Source organism: Eumetopias jubatus, unplaced genomic scaffold (assembly GCF_037043125.1).
Source record: "Eumetopias jubatus isolate StellerSeaLion01/CBP00866 unplaced genomic scaffold, mEumJub1_p1.0 scaffold_60, whole genome shotgun sequence".
Taxonomy (NCBI): domain Eukaryota; kingdom Metazoa; phylum Chordata; class Mammalia; order Carnivora; family Otariidae; genus Eumetopias; species Eumetopias jubatus.
Genome location: NW_028274866.1, coordinates 677131 through 691337, shown reverse-complemented (window position 1 = coordinate 691337; position 14207 = coordinate 677131). Strand labels below are relative to the sequence as shown.

Here is a 14207-nt window from a genome sequence, read left to right as displayed (position 1 = left end):
GTATGTATATATGTATGTATGTATGTATTATACAGTTTTATTGAGATATAATTACATAAAACATTGTATAAGTTTTAGGTGTAGAGCATAATGATTTGATACATGTATATATTGCAGAATAATTAGCACAAGTTTAGTCAACATCCATCATCTTGCATAGTTACAAATTGCTTTTTTTTTTAAGATTTTATTTATTTATTTGACAGAAAGAGAGAGAGCAAGAGCAGGAACACAAGCAGGGGGAGTGGGAGAGGGAGAAGCAGGCTTCCCACGGAGCAGGGAGCCCCATGTGGGGCTCGATCCCAGAACAGTGGGATCATGACCTGAGCCGAAGGCAGAGCCACTCAGGCGCCCCTACAAATTGCTTTTGTGTGTGTGTGTGTGTGTGTGTGTGTGTGTGTGTGTGTGTGTGTGTGTGTGATGAGAACTTTTAAGATTTATTCTCTTAGTAACTGTCAAATATATAATACAGTATTGTTAACTATAGTCATCATGTTGTACATTACACCCCCAGGATTTATTTATGTTTTAATTAGATGAATTTACCTATTAAAGAAAATTATTTTAAAATTAGATAGCAAAGACAAACCCAACTCTATGTTCTGTGCAAGAGTCAAACAAAACACAAAGATTCAAAAAGGCTAAAAATAAAGGGATGGGCAAAAATATATCATGAACATGGGAACAGTAAGAAAGCAGGAGTTGCAATCACAGCAAGATCAGGATCAAAGGCAAGGAAGCCCACTATTTCTTTTTTCTTTATTTCTTCTTTTTGGGGGGTGTATTTTCAGTGAGATAATTTTTCCATATTTTATTATTTTTTTAAGTTTAAGTTTTTATTTTCACTCCAGTTAGTTAACATATAATGTAGTATTAGATTCTCGTATACAGTATAATGATTCAACACTTCCGTTCAACACCTGGTGCTCATTGCAAGTGCACTCCTTCATCTCCATCACCTATTTCACCCATTCCCCCACCCACCTCCCCTCAGGGGACCATCAGTACGTTCTCTATAGTTGAGAGTCTGTTTCTTGGTTTGCTTCCTCTCTTTTTCCTCCCTTTGTTCATTTGTTTTGTTTCTTAAATTCCACACAAGTGAAATCACATGGTATTTGTCTTTCTCTGACTGACTTATTTCACTTAGCATTATACTCTCTAGATCCATTCATGTCATTGCAAATGGCAGGATTTCTTTCTTTTTGATAGCCGAGTAGTATTCCATTGTGTATACATACCACATCTTCTTCATCCATTCATCTGTCAGTGGACACTTGGGCTGTTTCCATACTTTGGCTGTTGTTGATAATGCTGCTATAAACATCAGGGTACATGATTCCCTTTGAATTAGTATGTTTGTATTCTTTAGGTAAATACTTAGTAGTGCAATTGTAGGATTACAGGATAGTTCTATTTTTAACTTTTTGAGGAACCTCCGTACTGATTTCCACAGTGGCTGCACCAGTTTGCATTCCCACCAACAGTATAAGAGGATTCCTTTTCCTCCAAATCCTCACCAGCACCTGTTGTTTCTTGTATTTTTGATTTTAGCGGTTCTGGCAGATGTAAGCTGATATTGTAGTTTTGATTTGCATTTCCCTGAGGATCAGTGATGTTGAGTGTCTTTTCATGTGTCTGTTGGCCATCTGGATGTCTTCTTTGGAAAATGTCTATTCATGTCTTCTGCCCATTTTTTAATTGGATGACTCATGTTTTGGGTGTTGAGTTTTATAAGTTCTTTCTATATTTTGGATACTAACCTTTTATCAGATATGTCATTTTCAAATATCTTCTCCCATTCAGTAGGTTACCATTTCCAGTACTCTTCATTTCTGTTTCCATCTGTTATCGTTTTCTTTCTTCTTGAATGTCTTTTAATGTTTCTGGTAGTGTAAGTCTTCTGGTGAAATATTCTTTCAACTTTCGTATGTCTGAAAAAAGTCTTTAATTCTATCTTTAAAAAATATTTTCAATAGGTAAAAAAAACTCTAGGGTGGTCATTTTTGTCTTTCAGAACTATAAAGATATTTCTCTACCATCCAATGAGAAACTGGCTATCATCTTTACCTTTGTTTCTGTTTACTTAATATGACTTTTTTTCTGACTTCTCTTAAGATTTTCTCTTTTTCACAGTTTTAAGCTATTTGATTATAGTGTGCCATGGTGTAATTGTTTTCATGTGTTCTGTACTTGGGTTTCATTGAGCTTAGACATATGGATTTACATTTTTCATCAAATTTACAAAAATCTCAGCTATTATTTCTACAAGTTTTTTTTTTTTTTTTTCTGATCCACTCTCTCGTTTTCTTTGGATATTCCAATTATACATGTATTTGGCCACTTGACATTGTCTCACAGTTCACTGATGTTATGTTCATTGTTTTTTGGTCTTTTTTTTCTATCTGTGATTTATTTTATATAGTTTCTATTGCTATGTCTTCAAGTTCACTAATCTTTCCTTCTGTAATGTTTAATTTCCTGTTAATTCTATCCATTTTCAATCTTTCCTCTAGCTTCCTGTACACACACAGAATATTTATAATGATAATGGTTATTTTAAGAAGCTTTTCTTCTAATTCTTTCATCTTTGATATTTCTTGCTCTATTTTGGTTGACTTATTTTTTTCTTATGTATGGGTCACATTTTTCTGCTTCTTTCTATGCCTAGTAATTTTATATGAATGCCAGATACTGTTAATTTTACTAAATATCCCTTTGAGGTTTCATATCTAGCCAGAAAGCACTTTGCTTATCAGCTTTCTTTTATTGTTAGAAAGAAAACTCATGTATCTGATCTTATTTTTTTCTTTCTAAAGAAAAGTTAATAGGTTTCTGCAACTCTAAGGAACGTTTTGTCACCAAAAATTAAGGAACGTTTGAATTGAATAGACTGGAAGGTATGGAGAAAGAAAAATGAGTTAGACCACTCATTCCCAAACTTGGCTGAACATTGGAATCACCTGAGTAGTTTAAAAAATACACTGAGCCAATCTGAAAAGGCTATATACTACATGATTCCAACCATAAGACATGCTATACAAGGAAAGGAAAAACTATGGATACAATAAAAAGATAAGTGGTTGCTAGGGGCTAGGGAGGAGAGAGGCTTGAACAGGAAGTATAGAGGATTTTTTAGGGCAGTGAAATTATCCTGTATGATGTTACAATGGTGGATACATGCTAATATACATTTGTGAAAACCCACAAAATGTACAACCCCAAGAGTGAATCTTTTTTTTTAAGATTTTATTTATTTATTTGAGAGAGAGAGAGAGAGAGCAAGAGGGAGAGGAAGAGGGCGAGAGAATCTGAAGCAGACTGTGCAAGGCACAGAGCCCAATGTGGGGCTCGATTATGACCTGAGCCAAAACCAAGAGTCAGACAACCGACTGAGCCACCCAGGCACCCCAGTATTTGTGAATTTTTTACATAGTTCCCCTCAGGGGAGAGAATGGGAACTGAGGGCCACTGGTGAACACTGAGTTAGAACAAGTGAGCATTTGTATGAGTAATCCCATCTACATCATGAATCTGATGGAATCACTGAAAAATCTGTAGCTACTCTTCCCCGGGCTTTGTGATCAATGTGTTCAACTCCAATGGCAACTTCTCAACGAAAAACAGCATTAATTAGCTATTCCCCTTGTCTGGGGGAGTGAACATAAGGACCTTGAGCTCCCAAGGCCTCCGTTAAGTTTATGAAAATGGCCTCACATTTTCTAGGAGAGTGGGGAATGTTGACTCTGCACATGGGCTTCTAATTTGCTCCCTGTATGAGCTCAATTTGAATTCAGTCAAGTTTGAAGTTGAGCTACTTTTAAATGAATGACAGGAATGTCTAACCTTTGAGTATTCTGTATCCCCAAATTTCTATTAAGGTTATAGAAAACTTCTGATTGTGACAACTCGGCATTACAAACTAACCCATTCTTGCTATATATCCAAAGAAAATGAAATACGGATCTCAAAATGATATCTGGGGGGCGCCTGGGTGGCTCAGTTGGTTAAGCGACTGCCTTCGGCTCAGGTCATGATCCTGGAGTCCCAGGATCGGGTCCCGCATCGGGCTCCCTGCTCAGCAGGGAGTCTGCTTCTCCCTCTGACCCTCCTCCCTCTCATGTGCTCGCTCTCTCAAATAAATAATAAAATCTTTTAAAAAATGATATCTGTACTCCAATGTTCTTTGCACAATTATTCACAATAGTCAAGATACAAAAACAACCTAAAGGTCTGTCAATGGATGAATTGAAATAAATAAAAATAGTCAAACTCATTGAAGCAGAGAGTAGAATTGTGGTTGCCATGGCAGGAGTGGTGGAAGGGAAAATGAGGAAGTGTTGGTCAAAGGGTACAAAGTTTCAGGATGAATGAATTCTGGAGATCTAATGCACAACATGGTGACTACAGTTTACTGTATTATATACTTGAAATTTTCTAAGAAGGTAGATCTCCAGTATTCTTACCACACACACACAAAGAATGGTAACTATGTGAGGTAATGGATATGTTAATTGGCCTGAGTGTGGTGATCATTTTACTCAAAATATCATTATCAAAACATAAATTTGTACACCTTAAATATCTGTAATTCCTTTTCGTCAGTTATACCAAAATAAAGCCAGAAACAAACAAACATAAAACTGACCTGAATTGATTGTCTTGCAGGTATGAGAGGATTGAAATTCCAATCCATATTGTACCTCACGTAACCATTGGGAAAGTATGCCTTGAATCAGCAGTTGAGCTGCCCAAGATCCTGTGCCAAGAGGAGCAGGATGCATATAGGAGGATCCACAGGTAGAGTCCTCGCTCCTCTCTCATCTTTACTTTTCAGGGCCTGGTCCCTCTTCTCCTCTTCTTGAATACCCTTTCCTTTCACCTCTCTGTGAGAAAATGTGTTAATAATCTATTTAACATTCATTTCTCTCCTACTGCACTTTGGATGCTTCAAGGGCAACGGTACTTTTTGGATGTTAAAAACAAAAACAACTACATCTTAGTAGCCCTATTGCCAAGCACTGGGTTTTACCCAAGAAATTTGTACTGAAGTGTACAAATTTGTATGAAGTGAGAGACAGTACTTTCAAATTATCTCTTTGAATTATCTTGAAGTTCTGAATACAATTACATCCTCCAAATCATGAAAAACTTAACTATAATGGAATTTAAATTATACATATTCATCTAACCCGATTCGCAAAGGTCTGGTGCAGTTTATCATTTTGTCACATAGTCTATGACCATTTTGTTTTCCCTTCACTGCTGCTTTGCTACTAACCTAAACTATTTTATCCCTTTAGCCTTACACATCTGGACTCAGTAACCAAGATCCATAATGGCTCAGGTAAGATTTCTTTTTTCTAGAATATAGGCAGTGAGGGCACCTGGGTGGCTCAGTCATTAAGCGTCTGCCTTCGGCTCAGGTCATGATCTTAGGGTCCTGGGATCGAGCCCCTGTCAGGCTCCCTGCTCGGCGGGAAGCCTGCTTCTCCCTCTCCCTCTCCCTTTGCTGTCCCCCTGCTTGTGCTCTCTCACTCTCTTTCTTGAATAAATAAATAAAATCTTAAAAAAAAGACTTTAAAAAATAGAATATAGGCAGTGATCTCTGAAATACTCAGCTGACAGAAACAAATTTGGTTTACGTGCTTGAAGTAATAGGTTCAAGTTCTCCTTGAATTTCCTTTTCCAAGAGCTTTGCCATTCATTAATCCTGCTCCCAACTTTTCTTTTGAACCCTGCAGAACCTTTACTATATATGCTATACCTAGAGTAAGGCCGGAGGAAAGACTGGGGCGACCTTTACGACCGACTCTCTCGGTGGTATATGCTGGTACATGTTTAATACCCAGTTCTCAGGGAGGAGGAAGGGCCCTGATTTTCTGTGTTTGCCAGTTTCTATGGTGTAATACTCCTACCATGGCTGATTTTAAACAATTAATGTGGTCTCAACCAGCTCACAGACTTCTGAAATTTCAATAGTTGGCTTTCAATGAGCTGATCTAAATTGGTTCCAGCACAGCACTACCAGCCTAGTATGGTGGGAGTTGAAAGAGATGGATAGACAGACAGATAAAAGGGAGGGTATGAAGGAAGACATCTTTTCACGTCAGTAAACACAGAAGGAATTCCTATACAAGGCCAAGGAGCAGAAAACTCAGTACAATATACATACTAAATCACTTTTCTCCAGCATACACACCTACCCTACTATACCTTCTCTTTGAATAACCCTGATTCCCAGACCGCTTTGTGTAGTCTTTCCCAGTGACTGGCAAAGTCACCAGTGAGGAAGAAAGGGAGGCTTTCAAGTTATAGGCCATTACTTTGATAGGAAAAGAAGAGATGGCTTGGTATATCTCTCCCATCATTTCTATCTGGAGGTAAAATATGATGAAGAATTAAAAGTTGGTCGTATATGACATGTAGCCATATTCTAAAGCCACAGTAATTTATTTTATTTTATTTTAAAGATTTTATTTATTTATAGCGAGAGAGGGAACACAAGCAGGGGGTAGTGGGAGAGGGAGAAGCAGGCTTCCTGCCAAGCAAGGAGTCTGACGCAGGGCTCGATCCCAGGACCCCAGGACCATGACCTGAGCCAAAGGCAGATGCCTAATGACTGAGCCACCCAGGCACGCCCACAGTAATTTAAATACTATGGTAATAACTAAAAAATGAACAAATAAATCAGTAGAACTGAATAGAGCCCACAAATGGGCCCAATGTGTATATAAGAATTTATATTTAAGAAAGATATTACTTCAAATCAATAAAAAAGGATGGATTATACACCAGTGTTGGGATAGTTCCTTTGTTTGATAGTTTATTCATTCAGGAAGTATCTGTGTGCCAGCTCTCAGCTAGGCAGTATTTCAGGCACTGGGGTTCAGTGCTGAACAAAAGAGACATTCTTAACTTTCATGGACTTCTATTCTTCTATTTCCATTTGGGGGACAATAGATTCCTAACTAACATCATACACAAAAAATAAATTCCAGATATAGTTAAGCTTTTTAAAAAATGTTTAAGTTTGTTTGTTTGTTTATGTAATCTCTACACCCAATGTGGGGCTCAAACTCATGACCCTGAGATCAAGAGTTGCAGGCTCTTCTGACTGAGCCAGCCAAGCCCCCCTATATTTGAACTTTGACTATTAAATGTGGGATAGCCACTTTGGGAAAGAGTTAGCAATTACAATTACCAAATGTTCCACCAGTTGTACGTATACCCCAAAGAGCTGAAAACAGGTGTTCAAATGAAAACTTGCATAGGAATATTCATAGCAGCATTATTCACAATAGCCAAAAGGTGGAAACAACCCAGTGTCTGTCAGTGAGTGAATGGACAAAGTGCGATCCATCCATACGATGGAGTACTGTTCAACAACATGGACCACCTGGGTGAATCTCAAGAGCATTATGCCAAGTGAAAGCAGGATTACACAAAATGCTACATACTTTATTGTTCCATTTATATGAAACTCAAGAATAGGCAAAAGTCATCTGTGGTGACAGCAAGTAGATCAGCAGCTGCTGGGGCCAAAGGGCAAAGGGAACTGCAGAGGGGCCTCTGGGCTGATGGAAAGGTTCTGTTTCTTCACTAGAGATCATTACCACAGGTACACATTTGTCAAAACTCAATGAACTGTACACTTTAAATGGGGTCATTTTATTGTCTATAAATTATGCCCTTTATAGCTCATTTTATTTTATTTTTTAAGATTTTATTTATTTATTTGAGAGATAGAGAGAGCATGAACGGGGTGGAGGGGCAGAGGGAGAGGGAGAAGCAGGCTCCCCACCGAGCAGGGAGCCCGATGCGGGGCTCGATCCTAGGACCCTGGGATTACGACCTCAGCTGAAGACAGACACCTAACTGACTGAACTACCCAGGCGCTCCCCCCCTTTATAGCTCATTTTGAAAGTTAAAAAAATACAGGAGGAAAATAAAGAGGATATTTTTCAAACTCTGGGAAGACTTGGCCTAATTAACCTGACTAAGTAAGAATGAAAGACTTGGGACGCCTGGGTGGCTCAGTCCGTTAAGCGTCTGCCTTCGGCTCAGGTCATGATCCCAGGGTCCTGGGATCAAGCCCCGCATCGGTCTCCCTGCTCAGCGGGGAGTCTGCTTCTCCCTTTCCCTCTGCCCCTCCCCCTTCTCATGCATGTTCTCTCTCTCTCTCTCTCTCTCAAATAAATAAAATCTTTAAAAAAAAAGAATGAAGGACTTTTATAGAAAAATCAAATTGTTCATAAATGTCTTCAGAAGTATGGATTAAGATGGCAGTTTTTCACCTTTTCTTTTGGCAAAGATTTAAATTGAGAGGTAATTAGGTGAAGATGTGGGGGAAGTGAACGCTCCCATATACTGTTCCTGGAGGTATAATTTGGTGCAATCTGGAAAACACTGGCTAATCAGTTTTAAAATAAACATGTACTTGAATCTAACAGTTCCACCTCTAGAAATGTACCCTTCAAAAATTTGTAGGACAAGTATGCAAAAATAAATTTAAAGGGATATTAACCACAGTCTTTGTAATAGCAAAAAAATGGATGCCACTGAAGTGTCCATCAGTAGAAGACTCATTAAATTGGTACATCCATGGGGCGCCTCAGTGGTGCAGTTGAAACTCTTGGTTTCAGCTCAGGTCACGATCTCAGGGTTGTGAGATGGAGCCCCTCATCGGGCTCCATGCTCAGTGTGGAGTCTGCTTGAGCCTCTCTCTCCTTCTCCCTCCCCATCTGCCCCTGCCCTGCTCGTGCTCTTTCTCTCTCTGTCTCTCTAACATAAATGAATACATTTGTAAATTGGTACATCCATTCTGATGAATATTGTGCAGCCCTTAAGAAGGAAAGCCAGATCTTTCCTGACACAGAAAGATGTCATTGTTATGTGGTAAAAAAGTAACATCCAAAATCATACAACTTTTATTCATAAGTATACATACAAATGCACACATGTACACAGGTATGTCATATACATATATCTTGGAAGATATACCCCACAGTATTACAGTGGTCATTTTCAATAAGTCATATATTTTTTTAAAGATTTTATTTATTTGAGAGAGAGACAGCACGAGCAGGGTGGAGGGGCAGAGGGAGAGGGAGAAGCAGACTCTGTGCTGAGCGGAGAGCCTGACACAGGGCTCAATCCCAGGAATCATGACCTGAACCAAAGGCAGATGCTTAACCAACTGAGCCACCCAGCCACCCAGGCGTCCCTCAGTAAGTCATGTATCACGAAGGAGAAAAAGGTATTTCCATTAGGCAGAGTTTGTTTTAGAATGAGTACTATAAGGGCATCTGGGTGGCTCAGTGGGTTAAGCATCTGCCTTAGGCTCAGATCATGATCTCAGGGTCCTGGGATCGAGCCCCACATCAGGCTCTCTGCTCCACAGGGAGCCTGCTTCTTCCTCTCCTGCTTCCCCTGCTTGTGCTTTCTCTCTGTCTGTCAAATAAGTAAATAAAATCTTTAAGAAAATGAGTGCTGAAGAATCTTTGTCTCACCATCAAGCTGAATGTCAAAGATGGTAACTCCCTTGCTCTTCATCTCTCCGTTTTTTCCTCATTTTAAAAGAGTAGCTTTCAGGTGAGTTGAATTAATGTATTTATTTCTTAAATATACAAACCATTTGAGCAATTTTCCTAGTGGACTGGTGGAAAACTAAGTTGCAGAAAGCAGAGTTCTAGCTCTCTAGGGTTTATGGTCATTTGTCATTTACACTGTGCAAAGGCCTAAGGGCTGGGGAAAGAAACCTATGGTTCTTAGCCCTTTTGTGTAAGGGAGTAAAGATCTGGTTATCTTTCTGCTCTCTGCGTAGCCAGGCTTCCCTCTGGCTTATGGATCTAGGGATATTCAGAAGGGCCTCAAAATAGGTGTTTTCTTTGCTCAGCTCTTCTGTCTTTCTCCTGGCTAACGATACAAAATCATCTGCTAGTCCTACCTCCTGCTCCAACTGCTTCTTTATGTGCTCACAACTGGGGAGCCGTTGGTGGTGGAGTGTTATCTCATCTGTGTTCTTCCTGTTGAAGTGTTTACCAAGAATCTGTGCAGTCAAATGTCAGCAGTCAGCGGGCCTCTCCTACAGTGGCTGGAGGACAGACTGGAGCAAAACCAACAGCATCTGCAGGAGTTGCAACAAGAAAAGGAAGAGCTTATGCAAGAACTTTCTTCTCTAGAATAAAGTCGGAGAACAGTGGGGTAAACAAACTTTTTTTCTTCAATTTGTATATTAAGCATGGTCTGAAAATTCACCCACCTCGTGTGTAGTTAGACAATGGAGCAGCTCTCTAGCTCCCAGTGGATGAGTTTTAATAATGCCATACACACAAGATGTCTTCCTGAAAGTTTTGTTAGGAATCAGGGAACCCTGTAACTGGCCTACAAAGTGTATATGAAGATGCTTTAAGTAGACAAAGTTTTTTTAAAGGCTATGGGAGGTACATTGGCAAGGACATCTTGTAATAAAATGTCCTAGGAACATATTTTAAATATTTACTTCTCCCTTGTAACTTTGAAGTCCTTATTTTCAATTTTAGACACTCCCTAGAATAAGCTAAAGGAAGAAGAGTATTTCATGTTTCGATTTTATAGTTACGAGGTTTATGTTGGACAGGTACATGAGTATACTAGAGTAGGTGGAAGTGAAGGTGACTTATTAGCACCCCCCCTCTACTCTTAGCCCTCATTGAGAGGCATATGTCTTATGTCTTCCTTCTTGATCTCTAAAATATTAGGTATTCTAAGATACCTATCAAAGGTTGAATCTGTGTGGGTGCCCTTTCTAACCATATAGATGAGTTCTAGCATATTTGACTCTGAAGCAAATTCCTATTGAGCAGATCCTATTTACCTCGGAACTTCCATTATAATATAAATATGTTTTTCCAGAAACATTAAGGACCTAGGATGTAACAAAAATCATGTTTTAACAAGTTCTGTTGCATTATTCTTTCCACGTATAACCACAGAAGGTAAGTGTGTCTTTAGAAAAGAGGCAAGCCTATTGCATACTGGAAATTAAAGTGGGCATCGGAGGAGGTGTGAAGACAGACAACAATCCCAACAATAGTGACAAAGCGTTGGGTTTTGTTTTTGTTTTTTCTTCTTGTTTCTCCCTAGATTATTGTTCTTCATATTTCACTGTGAAATGCACCTGTAGTCCACCTGCGTGAGAATCGCTTGGAGGTCAAACTTTATCTCGGGGTGGAACCGAGAAATCTCCATGAACCCCCAGCTGATTCTAAGGCATACTATAGTTTAAAAACCATTACCGTAGGACATAGGGAGTGTAAATGCTGTATTTTCCTTAATTTCCCACAGCCACAGTTCTTCTCTATTCTTTTCTTTCCCTATAGGAAAAATGAAAATATCCAGGTATAAAATTAATTAAGCTAAATCAATTTTGAAGAAGTTGGAGGACTCACATTACCTGACTTCAAGACTTGCCATAAAGCTACAGTAATCAAGACGGTGTGGTTTATGCCCAGCCGATTTTGACAAAGGGTAAAAGCATTTCAGTGGAGTAAGGATAGACAGTCTTTTCAACAAAGTATGCTAGAGCAATTGATACCCATAGGCAAAAAAAAAAAAAATGAACTTTGACCTAAACTGCACACCTTAGACAGAAATTAACTCAAAATATATCATGGACTTAGATGTAAGATGTAAAACTATAAAACTTTTAGGAAAAAAAATCATAGAAAAGTCATCAGGACCTTGGGCTAGGCAACAAGCTCTTGGCCTTCACTACAAAAGCACAGTCGTAAAAGGAGAACAATATACTGGACTTCATCAAAATGAAAAACTTTTGCTCTGTAAAAAATTAAAGAGGAGGAAATCATTGAGAAATTATTTGCAAACCGTATGTCTGATCAATCTAGACTAGATAAAGTCAACAATTAAAAAACCATCCAATTGAAAATGAGCAAAAGACATGAATAGACATTTCCCTAAAGAGGATATATGGATGGCAAGTAAGCACATGAAAAGATGTTGAACTTCGGTAGTCATCAGGGAATGCGAATTAAAACCACATTGAATTATGCTTACATACTTATCAGAATGGCTAAAGAAAAAATAATGAAAATACCAGATGCTGTTGAGCATACAAACTGGATCTCTCATACATTACTTATAGGAATGTTAAATGGTACAGCTACTCTAGAAAAGAGTTTGGGAATTTCTAATAAAGTTAAATATCCCAACAGTTGCACTCCTGGATTTTTATCCCAGAGCAATGAGAAGCTATGATGGCACAAAAATTTGTACACAGATGTTCTTAGCAGCTTATTTGTAAGAGCTAAAAACTGGAAATAACCCATATGTTCTGCAATTGAGTGAGTGATTAAACCAAACACCCGTACCATGGAATACTACTCTGAAATGAAGAGAAACAGATGACTATTGATATACACAACTTGGGTAGACCTCAAGGGTATTATGATGAATGAAAAGGCCATTCGCAAAAGGTCACATACTATATGATTGCATTCTTGAAATGACAAAATTCTAGAAATGATGAATAGATTAATGATTGCCAGGGATAGGGACTGGAGGGGGCATGGGACATGTGTGACTATAAAGGGATAACACAGGATAACATCATTTGTGCTGATGGAACAGTTCTGTATCTTGATTATGGTGTTGATTACATTATCTGTGCTAAAACTACATAGACCTACACACACCCACAAATGAATGCATGTGAAATCTCGTGAAACTGAATAAGGTCTGTAGTCGAGTTAGCAGTATTGTGCTATTGTCAGTATGTCAGTTTTGAAGTTGTACTATAGTAATATAAGGTCTTGCCACTGGGGGGAAACTGGGTAAAGGGTACATGGGACTCACTGTACTATTTTTGCAACTTCCTGTAAATCTATAATTACTACAAAATAAAAAGTTAGACATATTAAATAAGGAACTGGGAGGAATGGTACTTAGTTTATGAAATAAGAGTGATAAAAAGAAAACCCAAGGGGAATAAAATGATTTGAATGTTTTTACAGGCCAATGTTGAGCACATGTCCCTTTCCTTTTCTGGGCTTCATTTTTTTCATTTATAAGGTCAGAGTGGATCACCACCGAGGTTCCTTTTAGCTCAGTGTTCAGTCTTTAAAAGTGTTCAGCATGACAAGGAACAGTGCTATAAGGAAGATGTATCATTAATTTCCCACCTGCACCAATCGGGCTTACTTTACACAAAATATTGCACTCCCTATGCAACCCTGCACCCCTTCCGGTCAGTAGAGTCTCTATTTTCAATCACAGCCAAGACTCTGATGGGAACAATATATACACTTGCCTTCTCTCTCCGTTTTGTCATTTCCTATTCATTCAAGTCATTGCGTTCTGACCTCTGTCCATATCACTCCATTCATACCACTCCTGCCAATGTCACCAATGACCTCCAGGACATAGTGAATGTCAATAGATGCTTTTCATGCCCTTAATGAACCTCTCAGTCTTCTTTTTTTAAAAAAAGATTTATTTATTTATTTGAGAGAGCAAGAATGAGAGAGAGAGAGTACATGAGAGGGGGGAGGGTTAGAGGGAGAAGCAGGCTCCTCGCCGAGCAGGGAGCCCGATGCGGGACTCGATCCCGGGACTCCAGGGTCATGACCTGAGCCGAAGGCAGTCGCTTAACCAACTGAGCCACCCAGGCGCCCGAACCTCTCAGTCTTGACACAGTTGGCCACTCTTCTTTAAAATCTGCCTCTCTTGGCTTCTGCTGTTTTCTGGTTTTTCTCTTCTCTAGCTAGCTGTTCCTTCTCAAATTCATTCATAGGCTTCTCTATTGTTGCTTACCTATATGGAGTTGACAGACAAATCTGTCTCCATTCAGACCTCTATGTGAACTCTAGATCTACATTTCCACCTGCCTTCTATACATTTCCACTGGCTCTCTTAATACTTTTATAAATCTGAACTCGTGGTTTTCAATCTAAACCATATTAGGGAATATTTCTTACCAGTGTTTCTTACCTCAGTGAATTGAGCAACCATTTGCACAAATCAGAAATCGAATAGACATCCTTAACATCTCTCTCCATCACCTTCTGAACTATTTACACTGATAGAGTTATGGCAGTTTGAAATTATTTTTCTAACCTGATAATCTGAGTCGTAATCTATAAAACAGGCAGTTGGAGGGAAAAGGTGGTTACATGGAGGTGTCACAGTGCCTGGCGGCTGAGGAAGCAGGG

General features: G+C 39.0%; 1 protein-coding gene across 1 annotated transcript in view; it reads left to right on the top strand.

Moving 5' to 3' along the window:
• Positions 1-13003, top strand: part of BRCC3 (BRCA1/BRCA2-containing complex subunit 3) — a 58661-nt gene extending 45658 nt beyond the window's left edge. The window contains exons 9-12 of the mRNA XM_028094911.2: positions 4666-4797; positions 5301-5344; positions 10035-10203; positions 11361-13003. Of these exons, the coding sequence (XP_027950712.1) occupies positions 4666-4797; positions 5301-5344; positions 10035-10186 (328 nt within the window). The 3' untranslated portion in view covers positions 10187-10203; positions 11361-13003. The remainder of the gene's footprint in view (positions 1-4665; positions 4798-5300; positions 5345-10034; positions 10204-11360) is intronic.
• The last annotated feature ends 1204 nt before the right edge of the window (positions 13004-14207 follow it).